The sequence below is a fragment of the Mustela nigripes genome, chromosome X, assembly GCF_022355385.1.
Source record: "Mustela nigripes isolate SB6536 chromosome X, MUSNIG.SB6536, whole genome shotgun sequence".
NCBI lineage: Eukaryota > Metazoa > Chordata > Mammalia > Carnivora > Mustelidae > Mustela > Mustela nigripes.
Genome location: NC_081575.1, coordinates 14,995,463 through 15,014,830, shown reverse-complemented (window position 1 = coordinate 15,014,830; position 19,368 = coordinate 14,995,463). Strand labels below are relative to the sequence as shown.

General features: G+C 46.5%; 1 protein-coding gene across 1 annotated transcript; it reads left to right on the top strand.

Moving 5' to 3' along the window:
• The first annotated feature begins 2,570 nt into the window (after positions 1-2,570).
• CD40LG (CD40 ligand) lies at positions 2,571-14,200 on the top strand. Its single transcript, XM_059386350.1, has 5 exons — positions 2,571-2,873; positions 4,703-4,834; positions 8,438-8,492; positions 10,301-10,363; positions 13,092-14,200. Exons 1-5 carry the CDS (start codon positions 2,718-2,720, stop codon positions 13,466-13,468), a joined length of 783 nt encoding a protein of 260 aa, XP_059242333.1. The 5' UTR covers positions 2,571-2,717; the 3' UTR covers positions 13,469-14,200.
• The last annotated feature ends 5,168 nt before the right edge of the window (positions 14,201-19,368 follow it).

The following is a 19,368-nucleotide window of genomic DNA, read 5'->3' as shown; positions in this document are numbered from 1 at the left end:
GTTATAATAATTCTTAATTATAAGAGTTAACATTCTTCTGGTGGTATGAAGGTTAGATGGGGTAGGGCAGGAAGGGAATTAAAGAGAGAAATTAGGAGAATACAAGTCAGCAATCTAGCAGAGAGGGGATGTGGGCCTGGACTCTGATGTCGGCATGAAAAAAGTGGTGGCGTCAAGAAGCTTTGGGGAAGAAGAAGCCATTGGGATTGGGGAGGAATCTGGGCAAGAGAGAGGGAGGAGTCATGGATGGCTTCCAGGATGATTAGTTAGGTATAGGAACATCGTACTCCGAGATAGGAAGAAGCTCGAGGGACAACAGGTCTGGGATGGAAGCTGAATTAAGTGTAGGGCAAGCAAATGTGAGGCGGCTTTGGGCTATCCAAGTGGAGATGTTCAGAGGTGGCTGTACTTACAAATCTGAAGTTCAATGTTGTAGTTACAGATCTGGGATTTATCACAACAAAGGTGATAGTGAAAACCATGAGAGCGATGGGACTCTCCTGAGGAAAACATGTAGAATGAGGAGCGGAGAAGGGGTGGGGGAGGGGAAGTGAGGATGAGGAGAAGGAACACCAAAGTTTGTTGGTTTTTTTTAAAGATTTATTTATTTATTTGACGGCGAGAGAGAGAGAGATCACAAGTAGGCAGAGAGGCAGGCAGAGGGAGAGGGAGAAGCACGCTCCCTGATGAGCAGAGAGCCTGATGCAGGGCTCGATCCAGAGTCCCTGAGATCATGACCTGAGCCGAAGGCAGAGGCTTAACCCACTGAGCCACCCGGGTGCCCCAGGAATACCAAAAGGAAAAGAGGAATCACACAAAGAAGTATTCTAAGAGGCGAGGGGAGAAAGCTTTCAGAAGGGGGACAACAGAATCATAGGGTAACAGACAAATAGAAAGGTCACTAGAAATGAACCCTAAAAAGTATTCAGCCCAATCTATTGAGCTAATCATGGTGGAAACCATTTTGGGGAATGTGGGGGCGGAAGTTAGCCTGCAGGAGGCTGGGAGGCAGGGAGAATGGACAAGAACTCTTTCTGGATGGTGGTCACGTGAACAAGTACTGACATTGTCTGCTTCTCTGTGGTGGTCCCTTCAGCGTCCTCTGTAATTGTATGAAACAGGCTTTAGGGAAGTCCTCCAGCCCATTTTAGCTCTCATGATCATTTTCCTTCAGTGGTACTCAGGTTACTTGTCTAAGAACTGAAGCTTCTGACCTGACTGATGAAAGTTTATCACGTGCATTGAAGCCACCTACTTGGCAGATGTAGTGAAAAGCTCCCCAGCTCTGGGCCCAGGACAGGATGCAGGTGCGTGGGAGGGAAGAGAGCAGGTGCTAACAATACCGAGAGTGTGCCTACCAGAGCATTTTGTTACATTTCCTATTTGTCTCTCAAAACAATTTTATAGGAATCACCAAAGTGATCTTATCATGGTTTCTAGACCAGGTTGGACTGTGGGGTAGGGATTTCCATGGCTGCTTTTGTTTCAAAGGCGATCTGATAAGAGGACACAAAAGCCATTGAGAAATGCATAATCCTACATGCCTCAATGATTCAGTTCATTGCCAAAACTTGGGGTGTTTTTGATGTTGCTGTTGTTTTTTGGTTTTTTTTTACGAGTATGTCAGGAGGTGGCCATTATTTGGAAAACTCATTATCTTTGGCTAAACAGACCCCCCCCCCCAATTCAGGATAAGTTGTTGGTCTATTGCTTAACATGTGTCAAAGATCTTCCATGCACATTTTTATCTGATCTTGGCCAAAGCCTGTGGGATAGGCAAGGCGGGTGCTACTACCCCCTTCGGATTTGGGGGAACAGAGCCCTGGAGAGGTAAAGTAATTTGCTGGAGGTCCATAGCCATTTGTTAGTAGAGGAAGGACTAGAATTGAGCTCTCTTAACTGGAGCCCGTTTTCTCTATTCCAAGCCATTCACCAGCATCAGCAATTATCTGACAGATGGGAACAGTATAGCCAAGCAATTTGGCCAACTCAATCGAAGATTCCGACTTTAACCTTGATCCCGGAGTTTGGGAACCATTTCCTTCAAGACCCTACTCCTCCTGGCCCTTGAGGAATTTATTTTTTCTTGAATTACCAGTCCAGCTAAAATTTTAAAAAATAACTGTCAGCACTCCTTTTTGCTTCGTGCCACGTAGACTTGAAAAGCTGCTGGGATTTCATTGGGCTTGAAGATGAAAGAAGTCTCGAGAAGCAATAAGCCAGGGGTATACCAGTCATAAAATCAATCCAAACTTTTGTTGACATTTGTTTCTTTCCCCGTATGCCAGGTTCCCAGTTTGTATTAGTAAGACTGAAATTGAAATAAGTCTGTTGCTGGTGGACACATGTGTCACTTTCCTTGAAACTGGTGAACCCAGAAAGTTAGCGATAGGAAAATACTGCCATTGTCTGTTAAGAAGTCTATGACATTTCAAGGCAAGAATGAATGTATGGAAGAAGAGACTTGTTTCTTCTTTACTAACAAAAGGGAAAGCCTGGAAGTGAATGATATGGGTATAATTAAAAAAAAAAAAAAAAACCTTTACGTAACTTTTTAGCTGGGAGAGAAGACTACGAAGCACATTTTCCAGGAAGTGTGGGCTGTAACGATTGTGCGCTCTTAACTAATCCTGAGTAAGGTGGCCACTTTGACAGTGTTCTCATGCTGCCCCTGCCACCTTCTCGGTCTGAAGATATCATTTCAACTCTAACACAGCATGATCGAAACATATAGCCAAACTGCTCCCCGATCTGTGGCCACCGGACCACCCGTCAGTATGAAAATTTTTATGTATTTACTTACTGGTTTTCTCATCACCCAGATGATTGGGTCAGCACTTTTTGCTGTGTATCTTCACAGAAGACTGGACAAGGTAAGCTGAACCAGGTGCCCTGGTTAACTCAAGTGGGGGGTCCTTATTGATTTGTGGGTTGAATGGTTTTAGGTCTGCCCAGATGATGGACCGTGGTGGGAACCCATATAGCTGAAATGGTCTCACGGCATTATGTTTGTCATCTAGTTCGTAAGGTCTTCTCTTCTTGTCTCTGGTTGAGAGCTTGGGTTCTGGAATCAGACTGGGTGGGTTCAAATCTTGACTCTGCCCCCTCTTAGCTCTGCAATCCTGGGCAAGTTATTTTATCTTTGCGTGCCTCAGTTTCCACATCTTAGAAACGGGGAAGATAATAGTACCCACCTCGTAGATTAAATGAATTTAGCCTTGTAGCCAGCTTAGACCAGAACCAGTGGAGAGGGAGCACTAGGTGGGCATTAGCTATAATTATTTGCTAAAGTCTTGCTTAAAAAGTAAACTTGTTTTTCTGATGGAGACACCTTTTTTTTTCTTTAAATTGTTAACTAAAGAAGGAGAGTAGGAATTTGATCTGAAACTTCCTAGTGTTTCAGATTAGCACAGACATGGATAAGTCTGGAATTTACAGTCTTAGAGTACAAGTCGCATTGTCTCTATCCCTCTTCAAACACTGACTGTTGCAAGCTGCTCCATTTCCCTCTGAGATGTTTTACACGCTTAAGTGGCTGGACTTATACAGGAACAAAACAGTAGAGTAACTTAGGAGGTAGCTGGGTGTTGTCAGGAGAAAATAACTGTTAGGATTCATCCCATTTCAGTGTGTTTACCCACTTCCACTGAGCGGCATTATTGGCTGTACCAAAAGAACATCATTCATACATGAAAAGGAGAGATTTGACGAATTATTTGGCTGTTGCTATACATCTGGGTAAAGGGGTTGTCGATGCACAGCATCTGGAGACTGCATTTTCCCAGGGATGTTTCGATGCCGTCTGTTGGGATCCCATGCTAGAATTAGCACCATTATTTTCATCAGGATAAGGAGGGGCAGTGAAGGTTGAGGCAATGCACTGGGCTACTCAGATTTGTAGTTGAGTAAAGAGCAGGATTCAGGGTCTGGTTGTTGGCTTGTGTTTGGCCTGGTAGGCTCTGTCAATCAAATGATACCAAGCCTCTATGGGGAGAAGCAGCGACCACGTCTCCCAAAGCCTTGAGGTGTGTTCTTAGGGACAGTGGAAGCCGCTGGCTAAGTAGCTTTTGTTTTGAATCTAAAAATTTCATTTTAAAACAAGAAAACGGCCCCAAATCAGTTTATTACCCAAGTGAATTCCATACATTTAACTCGTTAACTTTGGGAATGAAAGATGGTTTCCTTAAAAATGCAAATGTTTTCCACAAATACTAAAGCTAAAAAGAGAGAGATGTAATTAGAACTCAACTTAATTGACACACACTGCAAATTAACTGCTTTTTATAAAACACTGCAGCACCAGCTAAAGTGAACTAGGCAAATGAGCTCAGTGGAAAACGAATTTATACACTGGGTTCACAATGACCGATCCTTACAGAGCAATGAGGAGTACGATCATTCTCGAACATTGCCGCTATCATACGTGGATGAAATGTACATTTCGTAATAAAATTTTGTTAGAATAGCTGTGATTTCTACCTAGAGTTTTGGGTAGTAGGACATTTTAATTGCTGGCTTTTGTTGACTTTTTTAATGGCTGATACCAAATAACAATAATCCAGTATAATAACTTTTATTCCGCATTTATATCTGCAAAATCCTCCTTCTGTTATTGATGCCATGGAAGTGATTGTGGAGGGAGACATTATCAGCCACCTTCTCCAGAGTTATGTTTCTCACGTCCCTGTTATTTCACAAATAGATAGAAGATGAAAGGAATCTTTACGAAGATTTTGTATTCATGAAAACGTTACAGAAATGCAACAAAGGAGAGGGGTCCTTGTCCTTACTGAACTGTGAGGAAATTAAAAGCCGGTTTGAAGCCTTTCTCAAGGTAAGGAGCTCAGCTGTTGATTAAAGGGCTGTTGAAACTGTTTATTGCTTTTGCTGGTCGGGAAATAAACGCTGACAACATAGACATTTTGGAGACATACGTACATCTGTGCGCACATACACACATGGGTATATGTATCCAATTTAAAAAAAAGGAAAAATGAAGCCAAAATCCTACGTGAAAGGGAAAGGAAAACTGGAAGTGTGCACATTCATAAGAATGTTCTCGAGAGGAACGAAAGGAGTCTCTCTTGGGGATACTACCCTGTGAACATTTATGAAGCACACCGAGTTTGGCTCTTGGTATTTTCTTACCTTTCCATCCAAACCTTGCTGCCTTGTCCCCACGGACCCATGGTCGGTCCCCATTTCCCAGGGGAGCGAGGATCACCGGATGGCCCCAGGGTCAAGCCCTGCCTTTACTGAGGGCAGTAAGGATTCCTGAAGGCTGGGGAACAAACACTTCCCTCATGACAGAATTTCAAGTGCCATGAAAGTGAGATCTTTCCCTTTTCTTGTGAGGAGAGCTATGGGGAAAGGGGGCTGGACTTTCTCTGTGCTGCTCAAACCAGACCCCACGGAACACCACTTGCTCATGAAGTCAGTCCAGTGTAGGACTGCTGGCCAAGCCCTGAGGCAGACAGAGGCTCCAGCAAGGAGTCCCTGTAGTCACCGGGGCCGGTAATAGGTAGAGCAAACAAGCCTTAGAGGATTAACTGAGGATGCACTTACGACATGAATTCCATCATCATGTACAAGGAGTCTAGAATGTTCTTTCTCCTGAAGCAGAATATCAAACAGCCTTTCTGTTTGTTTCCCCTCTCAGAACACTGAGTAGAATCCCCCGGGCCCTCAGCTCACTTTGGGGTCATCAGTAAGAGGCAGCTCTCCACATTGAAGGCAGCAGCTCTGTGCCAAGCTATGGGGTGTCGGGGGGTAATCTGGATAAACCAACAGCAGTTATTTCTCCCATATAAATAATCTATCATTTAACCCAGGAGTAAAGGACTTAAGATCTTATTTCTGAGTTTATTCTTGTCCTCCAACGGTAAAGACGCTAATAACCTCTTCCTGGGTCCCCTAACGGGAATCAGAAGGCAGCCCAAATCTGCTGTTGGCTTTCACATTCTTTACACTAATCTAGGTTCTAGATGAAGACTCCTCTTCATTGGCCAACTCACTGGAAATGAGTTGAGCTTCTCTGGTTGTCCGAGGACTCTGGCCAGTACCATAGGGTACTTGGAGGGGTTACAAATTTAAATATGAAGAAAGCTACATTCAGAATAGCAGTTAATAATTCAAATATTTATTAGATATTTAATGTGCTCAGCCTTACGACCTCGGGCAAATGGCTTCCCCTCTCCGGGCCCGTTTTCTCATCTATAAATGAGAGAACTCTGTCTTACTGACAGTCTTATCATTCAATGGCCAGTTTCCAATGGTTCTATTTCAGGTCAGACATATAAAACTTCCCAAATCAGCTACCCAGGATAGGAGCAAGGGCTCCTTGGGCTTGCCTCTCTGCTTTATGCTTGAATGAGCAAAGTGACAGCTCCCAAGTTTCATATTCTAGAAAGGCATACCTTCTTAAACATGTCAACCAGGGCTCCTGACGTAAGGCAGAGGAAGCCCCTCACCTCTACTGCTCCCCAGGGCGGGATCCTAATGAGTGCCACGTGTCACAGAGTCCTCCCGTGAAGACTGACTGACCCCCTTTCCAATATCCGTTCTCCCAAATTTCTCATTCTAAACCATATTTTGGGCTTTTTAAAAAAATCCAACTGGTCACCTGTAGAATAACCCCAAAGTGGATTTTAGTATTCTCAGCGAGTGTTAGCAGGCTTTCTTTCTGGGCTTCACTGTCTGACTGGGCCAGAACAACCAAAAGGTTTGAATTTGGGGGTTCCAAATCGTAGGTCTTGAAGGGGTCTTAGAAGTCACCAGATCCAATGATCAACCCAGGGCCTCTGTCTTCTCTCCACGGTCCCTATCAAGTGGTCATCAAGGTCTGTTTGCACAGCTCTAGCGACGCCATCCCACTAGACTAGTCAGTTTCAGGCTTGTCTGCCCCCTCAAGGACTGAGATGTCTTTGATGGGGGTCGACGCATTTCCTTTTGAAGGTAGAGGCCAACCCATCCATACCTGCCCACGTAGACTCCCCAGTAAGAAAGAAATCACTAATCTGAGATTTTCTGAACGTCAACTTTGAAAAGTCTTTCAGTCGAGGTGGGGAGTGAGGAAGGGAGGGAAAAAAAGGCTCTGGGGAAGTGTGGCTGAGGGCAAGCTTGCAGGAAGACAGGGCTGGGCACATAAAAGACAAACTTTGCTGACTTCATGTTTTCATTTTGGCCAAACCCTGACACCAGCACAACCACGTAGCTGAAAAGTATCTCAACCTCGATCATCACACTCCATTTTTGAGGAGACACTAAATACTCATTTGTTTACTGGGTGTCTCACAAACATCTTCCTGTCGCCGCACTTTCTCAGCTCAAGTGGAAACTTGAAGGCCTGTGGCCCCTGTGGCATTTCGAGGCTCCCTGGTGGGGCTCCGAGACTTACACCCTCATATTTGGCAACCAAGCTGAGCCTCCCCCGGGGCTCTCAACAGTCCCGACACTAATTCCATCTGGGGAAGGACGGAAAGGGGGGGGCGTTGTAGAAAACTTGGAGTCCAGGAATGGGAAAGCGGGTAAGACTTTGATTATCAGAAGGGAAAATACTACTGTGCTTGGCCCTTGTATTTAGAGTCCAAAGTGATGGCGTGAGCTAGGTCGACCTCTGAACGTGATCTCAGAGTTCCTGCTCTTGGCTTCAGCCTCAGACTCCTTGCATGACCTTGCGTGATCTTCAAAATGGCAGCCGAATCCCTGACTCCCTTCCTGCTTGTGCCGATGGCCGTGCCTGTGAACTTCCCTGGTTGCTAAGTGTAAAGAAACCACTTAGGGAGTGTTGCATTTGCCTTTGAACACCAGCATCATCGGGAGACTACCTGGGTTTCCTATATGCTGATTATTCTAAATATATACAGGCCACACAAGGCAGCCAACTGCAAGAGAATCTCCCTCATCTCGTGGACAGGGACAAGACAATAAAAAATGCCTGAAGGTCTGTTTGTAGTCTGGAATTTCTTCCCAAGATCAAACGTACTATTACCCTTTCCTAAGAGATTTCAGACCAATTTTATTCTAATAGATACATCCCCTGCTTTATGTTTAATAATATTCCATATACCGGTTCCAAGGTAGAAACATCTCCCCATTCAGCATAATCTGTCAATACCCATCAAAGGCAGGGAGGCTGGGGTCATAGGAAGGGTCAGCATCACAGCCTCCAGTCTGGGGAGAGCCCTGCAGTGCAGATAATAGGGCCCTGATCTTGCCTCCAGGCTCACCCCTTGGGCTTTCTGGGCTGTCAGCTCATCTGTCAGTGCCATGGGTTCCCAATCGCTATGATGGAATTAATGACAGGATCTAAGTCCATATGATAATCCTCCCCAGGAACAGGCACTAGAGTCATGACAGATGCCAAATGAATGATACCTCCAAAACCCCACACCAGGTTTCCTGTCAAAATGACCTTTAGCACTGATTCTCATTTTAGGACATAATGCTAAACAAAGAAGCGAAGCAAGAAAAAAGCGTTGCGATGCAAAAAGGTAGGTTGCTATTTATCCATTTTTGTGAGCACTTAACACCTAAAAGGAAGCTTTGGGCTGATCATGCTGAACAACCCCGTTGTTAGAATTAGAGAACTTGGAGTCCTGGAAATAAAACAGGACTACAATGGCCAGATTGACACCTTCTCTAGCACCTGTGATTTGGAAAGGCTTAGTATGGACCCATGTATGGGGAAGGCTGTGTTCCTTTGAGGCTGACAGTACCAAGTATGAAGAAATGTCACTCTTTTCAATATCTTCTTCAAAGCACCATATGGCCTGGTGCCCCCCACAGAGGATAAGATGACAAGAAAGTCATCGCTGGCATTCATTGCTCAATGATAATAGTTTTTGGCTGAGAACCATGCCAGCAGAGGATCTGAGATCAAGGAATGGTTCTATGTGACAATGTTCCATTCTTTGCCCCGTTCTTGATGTCAGAACATGTCAAACATCTCAGGGTTGGATGGGATCTTGACTGGAAGGCAAGGTTCTCAAACGCAGTGCCACCCATAGAGCACAAATCTTCACAACCATCCGGTTTCCAATCCAACATGCCTGGGCACCTCCTAGCCCATTAGTCATCCTGGTCCAACTTTGAACGATTCTAGTAATTATAGTAAGATTACTAGACTACTCAGAGAGAAGTCTTCCCTCCTCTGGAGTTGAAGTTTATTCCTAAAATCTCCACTCACTGGACCCAGTCCTGCTCTTCGGGGCCATACTAAGTAAAGTAGAATTCTTCTAGATAGCAGCTGTCCAGATGTTGAAAATAGCCATCATGGCCGCTGAGCCTTTTCTTCTCCAGGCTAAACCTCCCCAGTGTCTTCCACTGTGCATCCCATGACACTTTCTGGGGTTTTTCGTCTTCTATTCCTCTTAAAATTCAGCACCCCAAACACAATAACAATGCCTGGAGTAGCAGATGAGTGTTATTCACAATGTCCATGAAAATGATGTATGGCTTGTGCAAACTAATACACACAGAGAAATATATACATACAGAGATACAGATATCATTTTTGGAGGCCAGGAGCATACTCAGAGCTCGCTTTAACTGTTGCTCTGGATACAAAGGTCATCCTATCTCCAGGACGTTTTCGTCTTCAGATTGTAAGATATGCTGAATGGTGCCATGTTGTGTGTGACTTACAGTGAAATATGAGGAAATGGGTGCACGTGGGTGTTGCCTAGCCATCTTCAGGAAAAGGATCAACTCAACACAACTGGTTATCTAGGTCATGCGATTTGATTCAATATTTATAGGGCACCTGCCAAGTGTCTGACAGCAAGCTCATTCCTGGGGTGGGGGGGACCTTCCACACAGTCTCTGAACACAGAGTATCAGCACATCTAATTAAAGAGCAAGGCTTTTACATGAGAAACAACCCAAGCTAGGCACAGTAGTTTGGCCAGTTGCTTGACCACATCAGATGCTGTTGGCATCATATAGGGAAGTGTGCTGACATCACCTTGGGGCTCAATGGGACTCCCAATGGATGGGAGCTGTTTCTGATGGCAAGATTCAAAGTGTGTTTCACGAAGACCCAGAGTGTTAGCCTGTGTCAATCTAGGTAAAGTGGAGTTGGGTACTGAACGCCCATTAGAAGAATGGGGTCAGTGCAAATAGCCAATTCGGTTGTTCAGATTCTAGAAACCAGCTTTCCCCGGGGACAGGGAAAGCTTTTCCTGTTGTGTAACCTACTTAAGCCGGGTCTCTGTGACAGAGCTGTAGAACTAGACCAGATCGTTCTGTGGGCAGTGTTGTGTTGCTTTGGCCTGACAGTTGGCTTTTGGTTTCATTCCAGGTGATCAGGATCCTCAAATTGCAGCCCATGTCATAAGTGAGGCCAGTAGTAACACAGCGTCTGGTAAGTCGAAAGCATCTGAGCTGGTCACCCCGGCAGGAAGGCTGAGATGCAGAAGCAGGGCGGCCTAATGATCAGGCTCCTCTCTTCCTCTGGGGCCCAATTTACCAACCCACCCCTACACCTCTCATAGGCTGAGCTTTGTCTTCAAAGCGAGCTCAGAGGCACAGATGGGACTTGAAGGGACAAAAGGAGATGGGAAGCAATCCCGATGTTCTCATTACGTTCTTGCCCAATGGCCGATTCTAAATGATGAATTGCTGGGTGGAGGGACCATTATTCTGAGAACACAGAAGAGATGGCAGGTAGTGACCTCCTGGCTGGGAGCATTCCTCATGCTAACCCCTCTTCGCTGTGTGTAAATGGGCCTCAGGGGGTACTTCCTGCCATCTGTCAATCCCTGTATGATTAACCCCAGCCTCGCGGGGGCCAACCTCAGGGAAATTAAAGGTAAAATCATTCTGCAAAGATCAATAGGCTCCAGGACGTTAGATTTTCCAATGAAGTAACAACAGACAACATACTGTCATCTTTTCAACTCTGAACGAGTTTATTTCCATATACGTTCTGCCATCATTCTAGCTCTTAGATCTTTTTTCCCAAACCTGTACCTTGAGAGAGTTGGTGCCCGAGAATGCGTCGCATCTGATAAATGGATGGAAACACGCCCGCAAGCACAAAACCCCCCTTGTTAGATAAATGCAGTCTGAGGGCATCAGAGCAGTCTTGGAAAAACTTAGCACAGTGCTCCAGAAAGGAGTTCTAAACTGTGTGTGTGTGTGTATGTGTGTGTGTGTGTAAGAGAGTGAAACACACACACAACGAGAGAGATAGACAGAGACAGAGACAGAGAGAAGAGGAGAGACATACCCCCTCATCTCCGAGGCAGCTTGGGCTTCTCACGGGGCGTAACACATACGTGGTTGTCACGGATGGTGATACGGAAGGAAGAGCACTGGATAGGAAGTCTTTGAACTGAGATTCTGGAACCATGAATTACCACTTGCTAGGTGACCGTGGGCAAGTCCCTTTGCTGCCGTGTCACGCTTGACTTACTTCCGAGGGTGGCTCTCAGCGTCCAGTCAGCTAATGTGGAAGAAGGTTATGTTATCACGGGTCAGACAAATGTAAGGTACTATTACTTAGCTTCCTTTATGGTAGTTTGGATGTCAGGAGAGTCACAGAAAGCCCTTAGTTAATACCATATTTAATAATCCTGCCAGGTAGCCGTTCTCAGAAAATACAGTTATGGGAGAACGTTCCAGCTGGGGTGGTGTGGCCAGGGTGGCAGTCCGCATGACACTTGCATATGCAGATTGCATGACAGCAACAGAGACACCACTTAGAAGAGTAGCTTTCTGCCGGGGTTTAGCCACCAGCAAGGAAACCCTTGCCCTTGGGTAGATTTCATGGTGCTCAGATTCTGCCAAAGTGCCCAAGATCGATATGATCCCAGCATATTTCAGTCTGCCTCACAGGAGGTCTGAAGGGGATAAGGTGTGAAGACTAAAAGATTCCTCACCGCCCCATCCCCCGACCCAGTCGCAAAGGCCCCACTCCTGGCTGGTCACGCTGCCACAAGCTTGACCTGCATCCCACAGCAAGGACAAAGATTAGGTAAGGACTTACGAAGATAACCCTAGTGGACTAAAAGACAGAGAACCTCCCCTTGGCTTCTCAAATGGTCTGCAAGTGAAATCATCATAAGGAAGTGTCATTTCTGGAGTGGTCCGGAGGGCCAAGAAATGTTAGAGGTTTCAGGATGCCTTTCCTGTTGCTAAAGGATGAGTCTCAACAGCTTGACTCTCACACCGTGCCCGATGGCCAAGTAGGAATTTTAGAAAACGGCTCAAGGAAGCAAATGATCGATACTTTCACTTCTGCCCAACCCCCACACCCAGCAGTCTAGCTCGCTGTGGGAGCTGAGATTTGAAATCGGGTGCACACACTACCTTTGAACCCACTCAACATCTCTGCCGAGAAAATGGCAGACCGTTGGTGGGTACTCAAGTTTAGCCACAAGAACACAGGTACTTTCAAGTTGGTAGCGCCCACTACAATGGAAGATCAAAACACACAGTGAAATGACAGGTTCATTTTCATACTTCCTTGCCTAATTTTAGTCCTTGCTGTGGGAGGCAGGTCGGGTTTGCGACAGCATGAGCAGGTAGGAAGAAATGGGGTCTTTCCTTTTGTCAGCTGAGGCTGAGCTACACAGCCGGGCAAGTCTTTGACTTTGTAAAATCCAAGGCTGGTGAGATAACAGTGTTCATATTAGCAAGGATTTTGTCCGAATGTCTTGTAGGTGTGTGTAGTTTAGGACGTGCAATTTTAAAACGCGCATCTGAAGTTCAAGGGTAAATTGGCTTTAAATGCTTTAAAAGGAAGAAGGAAACTCACTGCGCCCGGTTGCTCTCTTTAATCTTCAAAACAAGTCTCTGAGAGACACTGTAATACTAGCCCCGTGTTACAGATGAGGAAATAAAAGCTCAGGGAGATTAAGTGTCTGGGCGTGAGCGTGACTAAAGTCTGGGTGGGAACTCAGCTCCATCCGACTGTGAAGCCCCCGCCGATCAGTTCAGAGACTGAGGGCGGGAGGGCTCTGTAAGCATCCCTGGCAGCCCCGGCTTCCGCGTGTATGGGAAGCCAGGATGGAACATTGAACTCTGTTCTGGTGGAGTGGGAACCATGCACGCTTCGCCTCACCATGCGTGCCCCCTGTCTGTTGCAGTTCTGCAGTGGGCCCCGAAAGGATACTACACCCTAAGCAGCAACCTGGTAACCCTCGAAAACGGGAAACAGCTGGCCGTGAAAAGACAAGGACTCTATTACATCTACGCCCAAGTCACCTTCTGCTCCAATCGGGACACTTCGAGTCAAGCTCCGTTTGTAGCCAGCCTCTGCCTGAATTCCCCAAGCGGATCGGAGCGGGTCTTGCTCAGGGCTGCAAACGCCCGCAGCTCCTCCAAGCCTTGTGGGCAGCAGTCCGTCCACTTGGGGGGCGTATTTGAATTACATCCCGGTGCTTCGGTGTTCGTCAACGTGACTGATCCAAGCCAAGTGAGCCACGGGACGGGCTTCACGTCTTTTGGCTTACTCAAACTCTGAGCGGTGGCCCCTCGCGGGCTGCCAAACAGCAAAGCAGTTAAGACCACCCCCCTGTTGAACTGCCTATTTATAACCCTAGGATCCTCCTCGTGGAGAGCTATTTATTATACACCCCCAGGCAGGTAGGGCTGCGGTGAGGGAACGCCGGGGCCGGTGAAGCCCCAGCAGGCCCCGTTCCCTAAGGTTTCTGTTCTGGAAACAGCAGCCCCACGCATGCAGACACCCAGAGAGTCCCGTGAAAAGACGAGACCATTCCGCGCAGACTGAATTCTGAGTAAATGGCAGATCATGAGTCAAGTTTCATTTCGTTTCTTTGCATGCAGTGTCTTTCAGCGGATAATGCATTTGATTTTCCAGTGAAGATGCAGAAGGGCCACGGGGAGCCTCAGCTCGCGGTCAGTCCTGGTTGAGCCCGGGTCCCCGTGGCCCGGATGGAGGGGGCAGGCTCTAGAAAGTCTGGTGCAGCAGAGAACTGGAAAACCCTGCCCCCACCAGCCACCCCGACACTCAGGCTGTTGCTAATCCGTTATCTTATTTCAACCCTGTCCCGTCTCCACCACTGTAGGCGGGAGGAGGGAGCAGAGGCGGAGGCTCCGAGGCTGCCCACTCCTCCTGAAATGACTGTATTTAAAGGAAATCTCTCGTCTCTACCTGCAGTCTCCATTGTTTCCAGCGTGAACTTGGGATGATCTTGTTATTTATTTTTTGAATAATAAAGTGCCCTTAACGTTATTGTTGTCATCTAGCACCGAAAGCCCTGGGCCAGGTGGGGGCGGGGGAAGGGGGAGGAATCGTTCAGAGGGATCTCACCTTTGTGATGGGTTCCAAACGTGGTTCTCAAACTTCTTGGACCACAAAATATTTTGGCGACAGTCCCCTCCCTGGCAGTTTGCCATAGGCTTTGGTGGATGACGTGAAGTTTGCTCGGTGAAAATCAACGTGGGTCCTTCTTTCCAGCGTGTTCTCGAAAGGCTGCAGGGGAGCAAAAGAGACTTTTTGTTCTTGATTCATCGCTGCTGAGCCAGGCGGGAGGGAGGGCTTCAGTGAGAAGCAGTTGCTTATCTTTTTCAGAGCTGTCTAGGTGGTTCTACCTCGGGCAAGAGGAAGTGGAGCGGGGACTAACTGGTTCCCGCGTTCTTCCACGGAACCAACAGAGCTATTCTTGGTCACCTCCAAGAAACCCAGAGTAATTTGTTCATCCTATCGGTAGAGTGCGTTGCTTAAAGCAAACCCCACAGGTTCAAGCAGAAAAATATCACTGTAGAAATAAGGAAGGGGAATGGAGTGGTTCGCTGTGGGAGGACCACACAGTCCCTTCTGGGCTGAGTTCTTTTGAGCACGTTCCAGCATGAATTTCTAACACAAGGCTGAAATCATGCTAGTTGAACTCACTCGGCTGCATACCATCTTCAGTGGGAGGATTTTGGTACGAGTAGAGGTGACACTGGGTGATTCAGGGACCCATGGATATGTTGTCCTCAGTGCTGTCCTGTCCTCCGGAGCGAAGATTCTTCTACAGCCTTGTCCTCTGCACGGGATGCTTGAAGGAAGTGGGACAGCGGCCATGGCAGCCAGGAGACATGGGTCATGAGATTCCCATAGGTATTGGGGCTCCCTTAGGAAGGTCAGGACCCCAGGTCTGGCTGAGAAGAGGGTGTGGTCCCGCCCAGAGAGAAGGGACAATCCATGGGCTGTGACTTTCCCTCCCTCACGGTAGATGAGTGCCCACTTTGGGGGGACAGCTGGACTTGCCCAGCTCGCCCTGGTGAGACACGGGGGTGGGGGTAGGCAAGAGGCATTACCCCTTTTAGGGTTCCTGAGAAGGGAATCCGTGTCGAGCCTGCACAAAATTTGTACAGCCTTCGTATACCCCCACGCTCTGATTTAAACATTGCCCTTGTACTTCGCCCTCCTCCTTCTTCGGACACTGCATCTCCCAATTATCTCTGCCTCTGGCAACCAAGTTGCTAATGATGTCCGTTATCACAATGAATGCTACAGATACAAAAACTGCCTTTTCCAGTCTATTGCTTCCGCGCTCATGCTTCCTACTGCTCGCTAGGACACCTCTCCCGTAGCTCCCGTCCAGAACTTTCCCTGCATGTCAGCCTCACCTAGCCAACTGCCTTCAACCTCTCAGATTACTTCCTCATGAGGTCACCTTGCCCTTTCTAAGAACTTCAGTCCCATCCTTCACCCTCTTCTCTTCCTGATCTACATGCTTACAGCGTGCTGTCGCCCCGACCCTGCCCGCTCATGGGCTCAACGACCACCTTCCTGCCTTTAGTCCTGACCTGCCTCCTGGAGCTCCTCCCCTCAAACCTGAAACATTCAAATGGAACTCCTAATCTTTCCCCCCAACACAACGAGGTCCACTTTCAGTGTTTCCCATTCCAGAGAGTTCCAGCCTCTTCTGCCCTACTTCCCAAAACAGAAATCTGGCCTGACTTCTCGCTGCCCTCACTCTCGTGTCCAATCCTACCAGCGTAAATACATCACCCCTATTTCTTAAATAGTCCTTAAATTAATCTACTTCTTTCTATCTCTGCTGCCACTCTCCTAATCCACACTACCATCATCTTTCTTCTGGCAGCCTCCTAGCCCGCCTGCCTCTACTCCTGCTCACTCTCATTCACCAAATGATATCTTAAATAAATGTCTGATTTGGGGTGCCTGGGTGGCTCAGTTAGTTGGGCATCTGTCTTCGGCTGAGGTCATCATCCCGGGGTCCTAGGATCAAGGCTTGAGTCAGGTTTCTTGCTCAGTGGGGAGCCTGCTCCTCCCCCTCCCTATCTCTCTCCCCCCGCCCTGCTGTACACACACACACACACACGCACGCGCACAAACACACACACACATGCACACTCTCTCTCTCTCTCTCTCGCTTGTTCTTGCTCTATCTCAAATAAATAAAATCTTTTAAAAAAGTAAATACAAGTCTGATTTTTCCACTGCCCTGCTTCATCATCTCCTGCTAATACCTCTCTCAGTGTCTTAAGTTCCAACCCTCAGTTCTGCTGAGCAAGGCTACTCATGCTCTCCCGCCGTGGGCCCCAGGCGAGCATGCTCTCTCTCTTTGCTTGGGACCCCCGTCCCCTTCCCCCACTGTACCCTGCACTGAGTGTCACAGCACTCGCCAAAGTTGAGGTTTTTCCGACTATGCTGTGAGCTTTTAGAGCAAGAAGACCTTGTCCTGTTCACCTGTTTGTGGTGACTCCAGTGCCTGCCACAGAGCCTTGATTCATTGTATGAATCAATTGGTCCTTGATTCATTGTATGAAGAAAAAAATGAATGAATAAATGTCTCTGCTTGCAACTCGTTTAAGTAGTTCATAAAATAATTCTGTGCATTGGTTAAAGCATAAGTTTGCAATACTGGAAAAATATTTTATGTCAACAACATGTATATGATAAAACTGTACTCAAGGAATAGAGAATGTATAAATTATACTGTAGATAAAAATAAATGAGTTGTTTTCCTGGAGCACCTGGCCGGCTTGGTCAGTGGAGCTTGTGATGCTTGAGTTCGAGCCCTATGATGGGTGTGGAAGTAACTTAAAAATAAAATCTTTAAGGGGCGCCTGGGTGGCTCAGTGGGTTAAAGCCTCTGCCTTCGGCTCGGGTCATGATCCCAGGGTCCTGGGATCGAGCCCCATATCCGGCTTTCTGCTCCGTGGAGAGCCTGTTTCCTCCTCTCTCTCTCTGCCTGCCTCTCTGCCTACTTGTGATCTCTTTCTGTATCCGGCTTTCTGCTCCGTGGAGAGCCTGTTTCCTCCTCTCTCTCTCTGCCTGCCTCTCTGCCTACTTGTGATCTCTTTCTGTCAAATAAATAAATAAAATCTTTAAAAAAACTGTATTAAAAATAAAATCTTTAAAAAATAAATCATCTATTTTCATTATATGGTTGGTGATAGTTTGTAAAACAGTACATGAAGTTGGTCCAAACTTCACTTGAACGTTTTTAAAGTTGTTCTAGTAAGTAATGGGGACTTGAGTACCTATAATATTTTAATCGTAAGTTATCTAATTTCATCCCATTTTTATAGACATAGTACTTTTACCTTCCATCTAAGGGTTGGGGGGAGGGGAAGCTTGAAATGACCAATGATTTTTATTTCCAGACAGAGAAAATGAATGAAGTATGAAATATTACCGCCACTGTTACTTGGTAGGGAGCAAATGTCTAAAAAAGGCAAAGTTGTCAGTACGGGGCACCCCAGTTAAAGGAAAACAGCATATAGACACCCCCACCCCGGGCTCCAGGAGGGAACCTATCTGGCACTGAATTTGACTATTTCCACATCTCCTGATACTACCGTGTTGCAGGCTACACTGCTGTCTGAAGTAACAGACGCAGAAACCCGGGACTTGAAGCTAAGTAGAATTTATTTTTCTCTGTGAAATACATCTCCAGTTAAAAAAAACAAAACCAGGGGCACCTGGGTGGCTCAGTCAATTAAGCATCTGACTCTTGATCTCAGCTCGGGTCTTAATCTCAGGGTCGTGAGTTCAGGCCCCATATTGGGCTCCATGCCAGACACAGAGCTGACTTTTTAGATAGATAAATAGACAGACAGATAGATAATTTTTTTTTTAAACCCAGAAAAGGGAGCCTGGGTGGCTCAGGTCATGATCCCAGGGTCCTCGGATAGAGCCCCACATGGGGCTCCCTGTCCTGGGGGAAGCTTGCTTCTCCCTCTCCTTCTGCCTGTCTCTCTCTTTGTCAAATAAATACATAAAATCTTTAAAAATAAACAAAACCCCCAGAAGTAGTCATTGTAGTGTAGTGGTCGCATCTGGAGTCAGACAGACACCTTCCTGACATAGCCTCTGCCATTTTACGAACTTTAAAACCATGGCAAATCATTTCTCCTCCTCTGAGCTTCAGTGTCCTTGTCTGGAAAGCAGGGATGATAAGAATGCCTGTTTGGCCAGGTTTGTGAGGGTTTAACGAGATCATTCACAGGAAGTCCGCAGCAGAGCCTGCTCTCTGGAACAGGAAGCCATCTTAAAATGGTTGGGACACCTGAGACCGAGGAAAATAGGACTTGCCCACTGTAGCAGACCAAAGACCACACTCAATTTGAAGAAAAGTAAAAGAAAAAAAAAGCCAGGGTAAGATCACATACCTAACATTACAGTAGATTTGTGTGGAGCAAAGACTCTTTCTTACAGTTTCATTGTCAAAAACATTGAACCCATTGAAGGCTTGGGGTTGCCCAGTATTTTGGTTGTCTTGAGCAGTTCCACATTTAGCATATTTAGGAAGGTTGCTTTCTTCTTCTTCTTCTTCTCCTTTTTTTTTTTCATTTCAGGGGTAGAGGTCAGTGATTCATCAGCTGCCTATAACCCCCAGTGCTCATTCCGTCCCGTGCCCTCCTTAGTGCCCATCCCCCAATGACTCCCCCCGCCCTCCCCTGCAGCAACCCTCAGTTTCCTGGAGTTCAGCATCTCTTCTGGTTTGCTTCCCTCTCAGTTTTCATCTTATTTCATTTTTCCTTCCCTTTCCCTGTTGTTTTGTTTCTTAAATTCCTCATTATTGGTGGGAATGCAAACTGGTGCAGCCACTCTGGAAAACAGCATGGAGTTTCCTCAAAAAGTTAAAAACAGAGCTACTCTATGACCCAGCAATTCCCCTACTAGGTATTTATTCAAAGGATACAAACACGGTGATCGGAAGGGGCACGTGCACCCGAATGTTTATAGCAGCAGCGTCCACAATAGCCAAGCTATGGAACGAGCCCAGATGTTCATCAACAGATGAATGGATAAAGATGTGAGGTGTGTATACATATACATACATATACATATATGTATGTATATACATACACGTATATACATATACGTATGCATACATATACATACATGTATGTATGTATGTATATGTGTGTACATATGTG

Excerpts from the sequence above, each read along its gene's own strand:
- CD40LG (XM_059386350.1), top strand. The coding sequence starts at position 2,718 with ATGATCGAAACATATAGCCAAACTGCTCCCCGATCTGTGGCCACCGGA. Across the intron at positions 2,874-4,702 it reads TTCACAGAAGACTGGACAAG|ATAGAAGATGAAAGGAATCT; the intron begins GTAAGCTGAACC and ends TTTCACAAATAG. Across the intron at positions 4,835-8,437 it reads GGTTTGAAGCCTTTCTCAAG|GACATAATGCTAAACAAAGA; the intron begins GTAAGGAGCTCA and ends TTCTCATTTTAG.